The following is a 15953-nucleotide window of genomic DNA, read 5'->3' on the forward strand; positions in this document are numbered from 1 at the left end:
AAACATGTCTCATGTTAGCAGAAGCACTGCATAGGAGAATGTGTCAAAGTTATGCAACAAATTTCCATTTTAGCATCCAATATTTCGGCAACCTACTGCAGCAGAGGTCAACCCACCCCCATGGGAAACAGATATTCAATACGCCGATGGTGCAGTTGTAGCACGGTGGCCGCTGTTGTTACAACACGGAGACAAAAAAAGGGTATACTGTAATCAGAAATTAGTAGGTCACACAAGTCCCACCTTTGATGTGTATATAAACTGCAAACACGTTTTTTTTAACTGTCGGTCGTTTACAAAGGGGTCAGTGGTTTTGCTGTAATAGCAATTACGGTAGCAAGCAAATTATTAAATTTCACATATTTTGTGATGTGAATGATTGTTTTGAGAATGCAGTCAAAAATAATAATAATAATAATAATAATACATTTAATTAATAAGCACCTTTCAAAACTCTCAAGGTGACTTTTCAGTCACAGCATAAGTTTTTCTGTGGGTGAGCAGAGGCAGCCACACGCGCCAGTGTTCACTCAACCCGGAATAACTCAAATAGATAAAGCAAGATATCTAGATAATGCATAGCTAATAGATAGCCAGATAGCTAATAGATAGCAAATAGATAGCTAGCTAGCATATGAGCAAAATTGATAACATCAGTTTAAGACAAGAAAAAAAATTAAACACTACAAATGAAATCATATGACAGCAAGAGGGTCTCAAATATGGTATAATATATAAATATGTAAAAGTTTTCCAAGTATAAGGCACACCACATTATAAGGTGATACAGTAGAAACTTGGGGTACGCACTACTTCTTCTACCTGGGGAAATGGAGGCGATGGCTGCTGACAGTAGTTGCGAGACCTGTTAAGGATCAATATTACATATCATATAAGGTGAACCTTCATATAAAGGCGCAAGGTCATCTTTAGAAGAAAATCAAGATTTTGGGTGTGCCTTATACAATGGAAAATACAGAACTTGATATTGAATTTAACAAACTGGCATTTTTTTGTCTGATTTTTACAAAAATGTATCAATTTTTTATAAAATCGAATCAGGCCTCGAGGGACTAATTTACTATATTTATTCGAGTATAACGTGCAAGATGTTCTACCTAAAAAGAACTCAAAGTTTGGGTGCGCATTATAAACGAGACCTGGGAAAAAAAATCTCATATATAGTTAATGCTTTATCCCTTCCAAGAGGGGGCAGCATTTCCATGGCTATTCTCACCCTTTAGTTTCGATTCTCGGAAAGACCCGGATCATGTGCATTCCTTTTTTTTAAATTGTTGATGATGTTTTGATTCAGTGTTTACGTTGTCAATAAAAGATTTTTATCACGATACTTGGTCTGGGTCGAGCAAAAGTGAAAAAAATTATATCGATTTTCAATTGAAAATTAGGGGTGCGCGTTTTACATGTGTAACACCTTCAACTTTGGAAGTTGCACAGTATTGCTCTGGGAAATGTAACCGTAAATTCATACCAAATTCCTTTTTTTCCCCTTGAAAATGACCAACAAGCTGAAGACTTTAAATTTACAGGACACGCTTTGTGGGAGAAGTATAAAAAGATTATTCAAAGTTGTACTTGGGAAATTTATAATGACCAGTTTGGACTGTGAAAAAGCATAAACTGCCACTCTCATCGTAAAAATATGATTGTTAGTTAATATGTAACAAACCTTCATACAACACTTCAGGAAACTCCGCCATACAAAAACTCTTTGGCATCCATCCCCGCCCCTGTGAGTATCTATCAACATTTCAACGAACCAACTGAGCAGAGTGAAACCAAAACAAAACGAATATGCTGGTCGAGTGACCTCTGGACAAGCAGCTTCCCATCTTGTCGCAATGTCGCAAATTGTGATTTTTGTTAAGGGGAGTTGTAAGGTCCAAATTCGAATGATAATCAATGACAGGTTAATAATAAAAAAAAGGGTTGAGGGTGATCGGCATTACGATGAAGGGACTTGCTCTCCACAAACAAAATCCCTGAATGTCAATCTCTAATTACTTTCCACGCAAAGGATTGAATTTGGAAAAACGAGTGTGACTCTTTCGAAAGCAGAGTAAAACCACAAATGGACATCAAGTAGTTGCTGTACCGGTTCGATGGCATGGTTGTAGCGGTTGACAAAAAGAATCTACTTCACGTGTACAATGTGCTCACTGTAAGCATGCTGGTACAGTCATCCTTGAAAGCAGGTTAAAAGGCCAGCCAGACAAAACAGCGACAGAAGACAAATGCTCCAGTCGATACCCAAGTTAGTCGTGCGTAGCCTTCGCTACACGCTGACTTATATATATATATATATATATACACACACACACACACACACACACACACACACACACACACACACACACACACACACACACACACACACACAGTAAAGTCTCGTTATATCGATATCGGTTATATCGATAGTACTGCTTATTACGATACTATTTCTATGAACTCAAGGAGAAAATTACATGCCCGCAGGATCGGATATATCCATAATCCGGTTATATCAATATTTTTTCCGACTCCCGAGAATATCGATATAACGAGACTTTACTGTATATATAAAACATTCAGTCTATTGGCATCGAACAAGGTCCAATAAAAAAAGGTTGCATCGAAAGGATAAATAATGCTCAGTCAAAGAGTTATACAGTGATACCTCAGCTTACGGACACCGAGAAAACATGGCAACTTCACTTGGATATCATCAATATATCATTATACAGTACAGTTTATTTCTTTAATTACAATACAATAGCACATTTATGATACATAAAATAATGTAAATTTTGTGTATCGATGAAAAGGTTTCTTCAGCCGTCATCTGTACTTCATTGAAGGTGTCGGACGTTTCGCTTATTATCCAAGAAACTTCATCAGAAAACTAAAGTCTTACTGGTAGTTTATGACCTATATATATATATACATATATATCCCTACTGTCCAGACAATGCGGTGCCGGACTCTGCTATGATAGGTCCCTGCTCTCATGTTGGGGGGAGCAGGGGACTACTCCCTGCAGCTGCTCCACTGATAGTTCCTGTCGTTCTGACTAACGACTGGCTTGATTGCCCCACTTCGACCGGTATCACCTCATCAGTATTACGAATCCTATGTTGCCTAAGCAGGCTATTGTATGAACGATCCAAATTGAACCTCACCCCGCCAAACCGGTTTAATGAAGGATTTAGTTGTTTGATGAAAATCGCTTCTTTTACTCCCCTTTCAAACCATCTATGTTCTTTCGCTAAGATTTTAACCTCATTGTCGTCAAATGAGAGGTTTTGACGTAATTTAAAGCTTTTGTGTAGTTTTAAGGCTTATTTGGTAGAAATTTATGTTTTATGGGGACCTGGAAACGGATTATTCTCATTTTTAATGGTTACCTATGGGAAATTAATGTTTGGAAGAATCACTTTTCACCTTACACACACTTTCTGGGAACCAATTAAGTTCATAAACTGAGGTATCATTGTAATTTCCATCGTGTATATTAAGACCAGTATAAAGTCATTTAATGAATCACAACAAGTATTCATTCAAAATCACTTAGCCATTTTTTTCCGTGTGCAATTTCTCCGTGCAGTATAATCAAAAAGGAGCTAACGGGCAGGCTCAGCCTCAAGCACATTCCTCTAACAGTCTTAACAGATTGAGCTTAACACATCGTGATCTGGCTTCACGTAATCTGAACGCTTCTCATGAGGGCAAATTGACACCATTCCTTTTCAAGATGCCCACGTTTGTTTTTCATTTTCAGGGAGCCTCTAGGACACAGGTGTCAAAGTCAATGCCCGCGGGCCAAATCCGGCCCGCCACATCATTTTTTTCGGCCCGTGAAAGCAAGTCAAATTTGTTAAATTCCATGATGATTGCTAAAATGTGACCCAAAATTTCATATTTTTGGATGTCAACCACAATAAGTCATTATTCTTGACTTCAGATTTGAAAACGAGTTATTCATTAATTTGCTGTGTGCTCTATATGTAATATTTGAAGGGATTTAAACATTCTAATGGGTTCCCCAAATTCATAACGGCCCTCGAGAGGAAACCATAACTACAATGTGACCTGCGGCAAAAAATGACTTTGACACCCCTGCTCTAGGAAGATGGAAACCAAGTACTTCTGACCTGGCGCCCATGGGAAGCGGTGTGCCTGGTCCTTGACATTTAAGTACAGCTCAAAAGCCACATTTTATGAGGCTAATGGAGCTAAACAGTGAACAAGTCAAGCCTAAATGTCTGTTACCCCTGATTAGGAGTGGAGAAAAACAACATTGTGATCATTACAAATCGTGCACGTAGGATTCCTTTGTGATGAGTTCACACAAAGAATATGTACCTGGAGCAAATTCAACCTTACTATGGAATGCAGATGAATTACAGTGACCAAAGGTGCAAAATAATTGAAGAAGATGGTACGGGTGTGAAAGAATGCTAATGTCGCAAAAAGCTTTAAAGGACAACCGACACCATTTTTTGTTTACTGACATCAGAAAAACGTTTTATAGCATCAAAAATACCCAAAACACGCAGGCTGATATTTTTAGTTAAATGAAAAACACCAATAAAAATGACTTAAAAAAGTTTCAGTTTCAGAATGTCCCACCCCCTTGTTCGTGACGTCGCGCCAATACGTCTTGTCTTGCTCGAGAATCAAAACAATGGCTTCAGATTCGGAGGAGATGCTTTTTGTTACTCATCCAGTTATGAATATGATTCAAATAGTTCTGAAGAGGAAAGCATAAATGTTTGCAATTGAATAAAGAAGTCCTTCCGTCTCATTTTGAGGCGTCTGGACTACACTGTAGCATCCCAGAAAATGCACAAGATGGCGCCCGAGCTCTGTTGAAAATGGGCTGATTTGTCTGCAGGGAATTTGTGTCAGCTAGTATCAAATCGTAATTTTGGTGCAACACACAACGATTCACCATCGCGTTGTTTATGTGTTTTCCTTCTAACTTCGCCATCAACACAGATCAACACGAAGTTTTCGGACCAAACAAAGTACCCAAAATGCATTGTGTGTCGCTTTCTCGGTCAGGGGCGTTCCAGACATGACGGCAGGCATCGTCACCAACTCAAAAACAAGACTTCCTGAATATTCAGCGCGATTCTTCAAATGTAAACTATAGCTATATGCCGTGGAATCTTTGTAAAATACGCTCAGTAGAAGTCATGTGAAGTTATTTTACAAATTATGGACACAACTTGTCCGAAGGCGTCGGCCGTCCTTTAATGTCTAGACAGAAAAGATGCTGGTGCTGGAACAGTCTCTGATGCTGCATCATCAGGTGAAGAAACTACACAAATTGCTGGTCTATGGCGGTTTTTCTGAATAGGTGCAACCCAGATGTGGACCATGCCTGTTATCTCATTCACGAATTTATGAGGGAATTGAAAATATGGCGATTCCCGAATTTGTTCCAGTTTTGTTTTGGCAATCTTTTTTATTTTCCACAATGGGGCCGCGTATTTCCCCTTTTTTCGATTGTTCCAGCTTCAGCTGTTGTTCAAGCGCTATATAAACCAATATGTATGTATTGCTTTGTATTTTGGACAGCCGCCCTCATTTCAAGCTCATTTCACTCCAGACCCATATCATTTAGGAATTAACTATTTATTTTCTGATAAAAGAAAGAAGTGAGTCTAAGGTTTCTAACGCTGTCTTGAATGTTTATGTAGTCGTAAAACTCAATATTGTGTGGGTCTTGAGTGACAATGACAAAAACCCTGGCACTGGAGTGGACACATTTTTGCACGACTGGTAGTGAATGAGTTCATAAGAATGCTTTGATACATCCTTGAATTTTAACCAGAACAACTTTGGGAAGGAGGAGGCGAGACTTATGGCTGTCTTTGTGAGCCGGCGCAGCTTTCTCGCATCTATTTTAGTCTTTGTGGTAGTAAATACATGCGCGAAATAATCAGCTCAATCCAATCGTTTATTCAGAGCAGCTGTGGGAGTGTGAGAGGCAGGCAAGCTCACACAAATGCATCAATTTACATCTTCCCACAACATATCTTGCACCGACACAGGTAAGGAAGTCGTTCTTTTCAAAAAATGTTGGAGGGCACAATCGAGCCTAAGAAAGAGTCATCATTATGACTTTCACTATAATACATTAAAACTTGCTGGCTTGTTGTCCGTTGACGTGACATTGTTTATTGAATGCTCATCAACTGGCAGACACGACGGAAAAAGAATAGTTCATCCCCCGCTTGCCAATCAATTGACTAACTGTGTTTTTGCTTGTCATGTACATACAAAGGATTTAGTAAATAAGTATAGTTATGCATCCAAAACATTGAATCACCCGATCATACCAGTACAGTAGTGGCAAATCACATTTTGAAATGTAAGCCAGTCGAGCAACAGATATTAACCTAAACCGAAAGGGATGTATTTTGGTGTAAACTCTTTTCCTCGTCTGCTCTCAAGGTTTCTGGTTGCCACAGCAACGATGATGATCTCAAAGTGACTCATCTTTTTGGTGTCTATCACACCTCAGAAGCTCTACGCACCCCAACCGTGAGAGCGAGAAAGCTGAAGCCTCTTCGAAGTCCGTCATTCATGACCCAAATCCGTCAAAATAAATGTCCTTGTCGCTGCAAGTCAACATATTACTGTAGTGGAAACAATCAATAAAGACCTTTTAGTTTTTATGGAATATGCTATTTATTCTCAACAGTAAGAGGAAGAGCTCAGGAAATATTCATTAAAAATTGCTTGCATATGATATTTTGTTCATAAATGTGAGAGGCTGCAATAATATCGGATGAACGAGTAGGTCATTGTTTACAATATGACCTTTGTGCTTCAGTATTCTAAACATAGTCGTTCAATGAATATTGTTTGAATAAATAATAATGAAGCAGCAAAATTCATCTGTTTTGATCAATCTAAGACGGCGGCCATTTTGCCACGAGCTCACGAGTGATAAAGACCTCGCAAGTTGCTCATGTAATGGCCCAATTGTGTCTTTCAGTTTGCAAACTTCACATGACCAAACTCAGAAAACAAATCGGCCTCAGAATTGAAGTTTGCAGTCATTTGCTGACATCGCTCAAATTAGTTAACTGTTAAAGTAAACATGAAAAAAAGACAACTCTAGTTTGCATAGTCAAAAGAAGCATCCAGTTTCGTCTTTCACTTCACAAGCACAATTTTAATATCCATGTGGTTCTATCTCACTAAGCAGTGGACCGATTATAGACCGAGTAGCAGAACGCGTAAATACAATAACTGTACTGTGTGATTTATTTTTATCCTCTGCCAAGAACAACTGCCGTACAAGTGCTGTGCTAATGAACTGAGACAAATTGAGAAGTCTCAATGAACTGCAATATTCATCTGCCTGTCTTATACTGCTCCTAGGTGGCCAAGGCGCTCACCACAGAAAGAGCATGACAATGACCGTTCAATCCATGCCGTGTGTTTTTATTCTATTCAGTGATTACGACTGTATATTTTTATCATGTACATTATTAAATACTTTTATTTTTTTCCTCATTATAATACACAGCATTTTGTTATTGGGGAGAGTGAAGTGGATTAAGGGCATTTTTAATCAGTATAATGGCAAAACAGCATATCTCAAGGCAGCGCTTTTGACCTTTGATTTTGAAAATCTATGCCTATTAGAAAGAGATCATTAGATATGCCGTGGGATATAATGAATCATCCATCACACCATTTTATCAACCTGAGATGTACATTTATTCACTCACAATAAATGCATTTGCCTACCGATATAAAGGAAAAAGTAGCAAACAGGAATAAAAACATTCTGTGCACCTTTCACTTCATTGCAGACGGAAAAACTAACCAAACCCTAATGACATTGTGAGAAGGTGTGCCTTGAGATATTTTGAATGTAAAATATTTGCCTTGGCTCAAGAAAGGTTAGGAAGAACTGTGTTGCACAATTTGAACTGATGAATCCAAAGCAACAGGTGGACATTGTCTTCTTCTAGAATGCTTGTCAACCTATATATGTGAAAACTTACTTCAAAGTTAAACATTTCTGTATCACACACAATTGGTTGAATAAGGTAGAGGATGGATGTCAGTGAGTGTGCGTAACCTGTCGCAGTGACGGCCTATTTCAATCACCCACCAGATCGACATCATCATCTTCCTCTCACCTTTGAGCTGAGGCAGCGAAGAAAGCTCCACCGGGGCGATCTGAGTCCTGTACTGAGACGAACTGGGAGATTTTCTCTGTTTCTGGGCCTTCCTCACCGACTTTCTCGTAAATCCGTCCACTTTTTCGGCTGCAGAGATGGCCGACATTTTGATGCAGCAGTCGAGGAAGATCCGCTGTCGCGCTCCCTGTCAGTCAGATTCGTAAAAACAAGGTCTTCTCCTCGGTATGTTTCCTTCCACCCTCCCCGAGCGTTCGCATCCGCACAAAAATGTGGAGCAACCTGCGCAACTTGACGCTCGCCTCCTGACACAAACCGGGGACGTTACTCAGCGTGATCCGACTTTGCTCAGTTGAGGACGCTGCATCTTATGTGCGGCTTGTTGTTTTTGGGCAACAATCTTCAGCGGGCAATAAAAAAATAGCCAAACTACAACTCGACATAGCCTCCTGGTACAACCAACAAGTCACTTGTTTGTAGGGGAAAATGGCCGTGGACTTCCTGTCAACGACGTTTTTTTTAAATGCTTATAAAATGTCGATCCGTTTTCCGAAAAAAAAAAAACGAATGGCAATACCGCGACTAAAGTTGTAGTGAGATGTAAATGTACGCGTCTAACTACTGTACTGTACTGCGCGATGGTAGCTAACACGTACCTAGCATTACTAGCTTGTTAGCATAGCTGATTTAAGACGGTCACGGTAGAAATACATATTCCTCCATCATCACGATTCGAGGGAGAAAAAAGTATTAGGTCCATGTACAGCCGCGTGGGCACAAACACAAAAAAATATATATATCAGTGTCCAAAGATCCCTTTACCACTGCTTAGTATTTTCATTTGCGGTCGATGAAGTTCAAATTCTCACGACGCCTTAAACACCTAAAAGTTAGCCGTATGTCCAGGCGTGTCACAAGGTGTTAGTTACGTCCCTACCGAAACGACGACTGTCATTCCCATGCGGCACCTCCCGCTATTTCGAACATTTTTTTTCTATATTTCAAAATTCCGAACGTCTGCAGCGAGTGTGCAGCCATAAACAACCACAGCGCCACTGCTACGTCGTTGTTTCGACCTACAGTACAGTTCGGTAGACTGCATTCCCGTCTTTTGATTGACGTGTCCAGAAACCAATCAGGGAAGAGAGTGTTCCAATCAGGAAACTTTTTAACCAATAGAAGAGGGTAACGAGCAGGCACGAACACGTGACACGTGAAAACAAATACAGCACTGTACAGGTGCAGTTTTTTGAAATTTGCAGAGAAACACGAAAATTGGATACTTTTAAAATATATTTCAGTTCAATTACATTCAAGATCAATTCTATTATTTCACAAAAAATGAGCATGCCCCCCTCCCTAATGTAGAGACTGCAATTATTATGAAGCATAACTAAATGAATCATTTTGGGAAATAAAATTAAATGATCTACTGACACCATGACGTCCATGTTAGATAATGAACAATGAAAAATCATCAGACATTCCTGTCACTAGTAACCAGTTATTGTGTTGAAAAATGAAAAACATCATATAGTTTTCAAAATATTTTCATTTTAATAGAAAATCTCCCCGCTCAACCGTGCATCATAAGCAAACCATAAAACAACCACTTGCTATTTTGTACATATTAACATTTTTTTGTTCGAGGTGCAATACTCCAGCATTACATCTAGAACAAAAAAAAAAATAACAGATAGGAGCTGACATGCTTCAACGATTTTTCTAAGAAATGCAAAGAATTAGTTTTACCTTTGATGGTTCACGGGCCATTTCAATTTATCCAGACAGCAAATATCTAACAATTTTTGCATCAACAATCGGATAGAATTCAGTAAGTTCTGTCAAACGCATTTCCTCAACATAGCACGTTCCGAGTAAAAGAATTACCAATACTGTAGTCCGATAAAAAAATCCACTTCAAACTTCTCTAGCAGTGGCCGCAAAGCATCAAAAACGGTGAAAAAGCAAATGTTACGTCAAGGGAAAATCCTCAGTGATCAATTACACAGTTTGAAGCAGTTTGTTGGCTCCCATAACAATAACCTATGACACTGTTAACAGGGTACCACAAACAGAAACTAAAAGCTGCTGGTGGATCCCTCTGTGGGTCTCCGCATGAAATAGGAGGAGATTTTTTTCATGTTCTGCGGCAAGCTCAAAGCCTGAAAAAGTGGATAAGAGAATAGATCAGATGGCAATTTTCATTACAGTTACATCATCATGGTCTGCAAATTTTCTATTCACTTCCTAACAATGGACTCTTGATGAAGTCGTAAGAGAGCTGAGCGTGATTTTCTCGACGAACAACATATTCAGAATGCCTGAATCATCATGACCGGCGTTAACAGCAGGAAAGAACCAAAATAAATGTTTCTCATATGTCTTCCGAAGTCCAAATTAAACTACTATGTTCTTCGAGTGTGCAGTTTCTAAGTCATTAATTGGTTTGGACTTTTCTATACAAAACCTCGACATAATATCATCTTGTTTGGACAAATGCCTGTAATTTACTCAGTGCAACTTTGTGGGGTTTTACTGTCGTAATTGCAAGCATCCAGGAATAGCAAAGAGCAATCACGTGTATTTTAATACATTCCTTGTGACTCTTTAACCAAATTTTTGATACAAAACCCAATGACAAATATCAAACGATGCTAGTATGTATTCAAAACAATTGTACGTTGAAAATAAGGCAGATAAATACACTTTGAGAAAGGAAGCTAGTATTTGGTAATGAATTGCTCAGAATGCATGTGTCCTTTCCAGTTCTGATGTTCGTTTATGGAATTTAACTGGTTCCCTTTAAAGATGCATTAATGATCCTGAGGGAAGAGTTTGAAAAGAAGCAATTTTAAAAATATATTAAAAAAAAAATCAACATTGTGCTTACCGTTGAAGCTGGCATCTTGCCTGTTTGTTTCTTTGCAGCAGTGGGTCTTCGTGGGATACGCGGGCTTTCTCTCATATTTTGGCTAATTACTGACAGCCAGTCTGTCACCCCAGGGCAGTAGTTCTCTTTGCCAATCTGTTTTGATGATGCTCGGCCTTCCTCAACGTGATTGTCAGTCTTTGGCGGGTCATCTTGAGTTGTGTTGGAAATACGAGACTGGGCCCCGCTGCTTTTGGCAACGGGGTCGAGTTGTGAGACACAGTCGCGTAGCTTTGGGCCCTCACATTGATCAGAGAATCCGTTGGCCGTCTCCAGCCTGCGTTTGGCTCGCGGTGCCATAGGAGAAGTGGAATCCACTGAACTATGAGAACACGAACTGAGCAGAGGGCTCTTCTGGCTTGGAGATCCTTGTCTCGGGGAGAGCCATGATTTGATGGAACATGGTGTTTTCTGATAACTACCAGGTGTGCCTTGCTGTGAAGGGACAGGTGATGTACTGGAGGAGAATAGCGGTAAGGCGGCCACACTGGGAGAACAGGTAGCGAGGCGTGGAGAGGCAGACCCTGCAATGCTCTCAGTCCTTTGGTCTTGAGCAGGGGTTGCCTCACGGCGCTTTGAAAGTTCTGAAAACACAATGTAAAGATGTAAACATTTCCATGCTGTTAATATGTCTAGATAGGAATTTAGCAGCTCTTTACAAAAATGCTTCTTACTGTGTGGACTCTTCGGACGTGCCCATCCAACGAGATTGGCCTCTCCCACGGAGGTCATCGCTCCGTCCATTTCACGATGAAGGCGCCAGATACGTACGGTGTAGTCATCAGAGCACGAAGCGAGCTGCCATGAGAATTAACAAAAAAATAAATGCAAAGGAAATCAAAATTATGCACGGTAGTGCGGTGCACAAAGCATCATTGAACACCATCTAGTCACCTTTGTGAAGTCTGTTGGACACCATGCAACAGATGTCACTTCCTCACTGTGACCTTGAAGAGTCACGGGAGGGTGCATAGGATCCGAAATCTGAAATGGAAAAATGTGTAGAGGTATTCTGATCATTTAGAATTAAAGCCAAGAAGAAAAAAAAGGTACATTTTTTTCACATTGTAAAGATGTACCTTCCAGATGTATGCGTGGTTATCACTTGAACCACTGGCCAAGAATTGGTTATTTGGGCAAATGGTGGACTTAATGTAAAAAGATGAATTTTGGTGGCCACTGAACACTGCCTCTGTGGGAAAAAAACACACACTGGAATCGTGTGCCAAAAATTATTTTGCAACTTCAGCGTTGACTTTCAGGGTATTTTTTTCAAATGGTGGATGTGTTGTAATTGAATTTCACAAGATGTCGGTCTTGCAAACCAACCTGTCGACATCGCGACTGTGATAAGACTGAAATAAAGCCTCTTATGTCCAAATTTCACTGACGTATTACAAGTATTCATTTTTGTTTCAAGCATCACCTCGTGATGAATACTGTTTGAAAAATAATAATAATGATTCTAATTTTGTTGATCTAGAAACATAAAAAGCAGAGCTGTTGGTTTACCCGGTGTCGTTTTTATTCCACTGACATTGAACATGTAAATGTTGTCATCGGTGCAGTTGCACATGACATTGGCTCGTGTGGAGTCCAGGACGAGACCAGAATATCCTGGAATGCAAGCAGAATAATGTATCGGTTTGGTTGTTATTTGAACAGAAGTTCTAGTGAGCCAATGTCAAAAATGGAAAACTCACCAAGACGCGCGCGCATAGAAGAACCGGGATATGGATACGTCTGCAGGGCTACAGGTTCATGATGGTGCGTGGTGTAGTTTTTCCTTAAGTCCCACATCTTAATGAATCTTTGATAATTAATTTGATCAATATGATTAAACAGAAAATCATTGAGCAATGTTAAACATAATGTAAGCAACCGAAGGGGTGCGTCTCACCCATCAACTGCCCCCGAGGAGATGAGCGTGTGCTGATCTTGAAATAAAACTACAGTTACACTCTGCAGCGTGTCCTGCAAAACATCAGATTGTCAATTTTCGCGACGCAAGCCTGCATGCGCTTGAGTGAAGCTTTGTTGAGGGAACTCACCACACCGGGGCCAATTCCACGCGTGTTAAGTCGTCTCTTCTTTGGTTTCGATGTGGGGTTTGTCTCAGCTTTTTTATGAGCACCCTGGATTTGTTTCACTGGTTTGTAGAAACCATCTATGAAGAATCCAAATGTTGAAGCAGTGTAATATGTCATTTTTTCACAAGTATGATGAAAGAAAAATGCAAACTGTACCTTTTTTGCTGCATCTGGTATCCCACACCAAAATATTTCCATCTCTTGCACCAGTGCAAAACACAGCTGTGGGAAGACATCAATGTCAATGTAAGATGATATGATTTGTAGTCGCAAAGTTTTCTATCCTTACATTTCTGTGGGAACTTACAGGTGGGGATGAAGCCCCCCCAGGGCTGGGGGAGGGGGTAAAACCCTGATTTGGTCAATAGCCAATCGCATGGAAAATATAGATTAACAAGCATTCACAGTCAAATTCAACCTAGGGACCATTTAGTCTTTAATTAACTGAAAAACATGTGTTTGGAATATAGGAGGAAATGCAAATTCCACACCGGTGGTCTGGAGCCTGGATTCAAACCCCCAACCTCAAAACTGTGGATTGGCTTTGCCAACCACTCACTCATTGTGTCGCATGGATTGGATTGGATTTGCCTTTATTAGTCTCGCAGTGGAGAAATTTACATTTCACAGCAGCAAAGTTATGAAAGAAATGAAAGTAGAAAAGCAAAACACAGGAGCTGCTGGAAAGGCAGCCACTCTCGCGGTGCCGTCTTGAAGTCAAAAGAACAAAAAAAAAAAACTACATAACATAACAACACAAAGACACAGAGATACATTCATTCTTAAGCACTTTCTGTACCCTCTTTGTTACATAAAGCAGTTGCAGATGAAAGAGGAGAGGATCAAAGCGTCTCTTCACCAGTGGATCAGGGACATCATGGTGGAATGTGCACGTCGACTACAAGCTAAATGTTGAAAGCAAACACGCAGCTGTAGCATCCATTGACGAAAAGAGATTGTCTCACATGGATAGTCAAGTCATATATTTTCCCCCATGTTGACCATTGGTAGTAGCGTTCCATCTTGTTTTTCAAAAGGAAAAACATGTACCTTTGTCATCTGAAGTGAATGCAACAGATTTGAGGCTGCAGAGGTGGCCCTTGAAGCTGCCTAACAGCTCGCCTGATTTCACATCCCACAACCGGGCCATTTGGTCACCTGCTGCAGTCACCTAAAATGGATACATGACAATAAAAAAAGAGAGATAAACAAACAAATTTTGTGTTCAGTGTTTTTTACATGTAATACGGGGTTAGTATGGACTATATCATACCAACTGCGACTCTCCAGGTACCCATGCTATGTCAAAGACGGCATTCTCATGAGCCAACCATTCTGGAAAATAACTCAGAGTTAGCTTTGATTCCAAAATGATAGGAGAGTGTACAAAAGGTGTGATGGAGCACCTTTTAGAAGTTGGTTTCCTCTCCCCTCTGTGTTGTAAATCCTTACAATGCCTTCTTCATTTGCCACAGCAAGAACATCCTGAATATCCTTTGCTGTGGAAACATACACCCTGGCGTCAAATGTATGTGAACACACATAGGGTCATCTGATTATAAGTATCAATGACTCTACCAGAGGAGAAGGATAATCCAAAAGGGGGCACGGAATCACCAAGGTTGCCATATGAGATGTGTTCATCAGAACGAACACACTGGTAGCCTTCCAGAAGGGAACTCAGAGGGTATTTGGTCCAGGGATATGCTGGGAACGCTGGACAGATTGACACATGGTAATATCGTTTGAAATGTGTTATTTTCCCTGGCAAATTGACAACTACTACTGACAATGGGTGCTGAAACTGCAAATGACCTTTGCAACTCATTTGTTACAGATCAATTACCTGCAGTGTGGCACGCACCCAATAAAAAGATATTTATGTACAGTTGAAAACTGTTTTCTCACAGCTTTAACAGACAAGTATATCACCGATTTTAAGTTGATAATAGCTCATTCAGATGGAGATCTGCTCGATTAGACCCCAATGCAGCAGGTCAAAACAGATTTTTGTTCGTTTGAACTGACGTCCAAAATCGAACCAAATAGCGGATAACAAAACAACCTAGAATTTGCGTGTTTTAAACAGCTATTATATATCTCACACACATTCAAACAAGTTTATTACAACCTCTCCGAAACAGAACCACTCGTTCTTTTCAAAAACGCACATTTTGTCTTACCATTCTGCCGTTGTCTGCCGAGACGATTGTCAACAATTGAACGAAAAAGCATCCCTGTGGTTCCGTGGGAGCCTCTCTGATTATTATAAAATATATATGGATGTATTTGTTAGCCTGCAATGTTGGTAAGCTCTTGGGTTTATGAGGTGGTGTCAAGATGCCTTGGTTAGTGTCGAATTTCTTTCCCGCGAAACTGTCGTCTGAATGTCGTGACTGAATTTCGCGCTAGGGCAGCATTCACCTTCACAATTGGACGAGACTGTAATTTCCGGAGTTGTGTATTTTCCGGTTCCGCTTTCTCTGCGACATCTCTCTTTAAAATTAAAATACTGCATATCATTTAAAACTTCGAAATTTTATTAATTGGAAATTATGAAACGATTTGTTGACAAGTGAAATAGCATATCTTTAAGGGGATTTTTTCTTTTTTCCTGTAACACGTGTACTTTAAAATTAAGCTTGAATCAGAAAAAAAACATCTAGGTAAGCAAACTATATTTGTATGTTTATATTACAAATGATATGAAAATACGTTTAAGTATGTTTAATATGTTTTTGAACCAAATAATACCAGGTAAAA

At 39.8% G+C, this 15953-nt stretch overlaps 2 protein-coding genes across 2 annotated transcripts in view; both read right to left on the bottom strand.

The window, feature by feature from the left end:
* ppp2r5a (protein phosphatase 2, regulatory subunit B', alpha isoform) overlaps window positions 1-9260 on the bottom strand; it is a 38486-nt gene extending 29226 nt beyond the window's left edge. Inside the window, exons 1-2 of the mRNA XM_089022333.1 lie at window positions 9106-9260; window positions 8169-8355 (exon numbers count right to left, since the gene is read on the bottom strand). Of these exons, the coding sequence (XP_088878459.1) occupies window positions 8169-8355; window positions 9106-9129 (211 nt within the window). The 5' untranslated portion in view covers window positions 9130-9260. The remainder of the gene's footprint in view (window positions 1-8168; window positions 8356-9105) is intronic.
* A 140-nt stretch (window positions 9261-9400) lies between these two features.
* Window positions 9401-15577, bottom strand: dtl (denticleless E3 ubiquitin protein ligase adapter). The gene is made up of 15 exons (XM_089022331.1): window positions 15374-15577; window positions 14769-14906; window positions 14597-14689; window positions 14464-14525; window positions 14241-14361; window positions 13347-13412; window positions 13152-13267; window positions 13001-13074; window positions 12804-12910; window positions 12613-12717; window positions 12180-12292; window positions 11995-12084; window positions 11775-11898; window positions 11062-11684; window positions 9401-10333 (listed from the first exon to the last, which is right to left on the bottom strand). The coding sequence occupies exons 1-15, from the start codon at window positions 15423-15425 to the stop codon at window positions 10250-10252; spliced, it is 1968 nt and encodes a 655-aa protein (XP_088878457.1). The 5' UTR covers window positions 15426-15577; the 3' UTR covers window positions 9401-10249.
* Between the last annotated feature and the right edge of the window lie 376 nt (window positions 15578-15953).

This window comes from Hippocampus bargibanti, linkage group LG19 (genome assembly GCF_051943395.1).
Source record: "Hippocampus bargibanti isolate YZ-2025 linkage group LG19, ASM5194339v1, whole genome shotgun sequence".
Classification (NCBI taxonomy): domain Eukaryota; kingdom Metazoa; phylum Chordata; class Actinopteri; order Syngnathiformes; family Syngnathidae; genus Hippocampus; species Hippocampus bargibanti.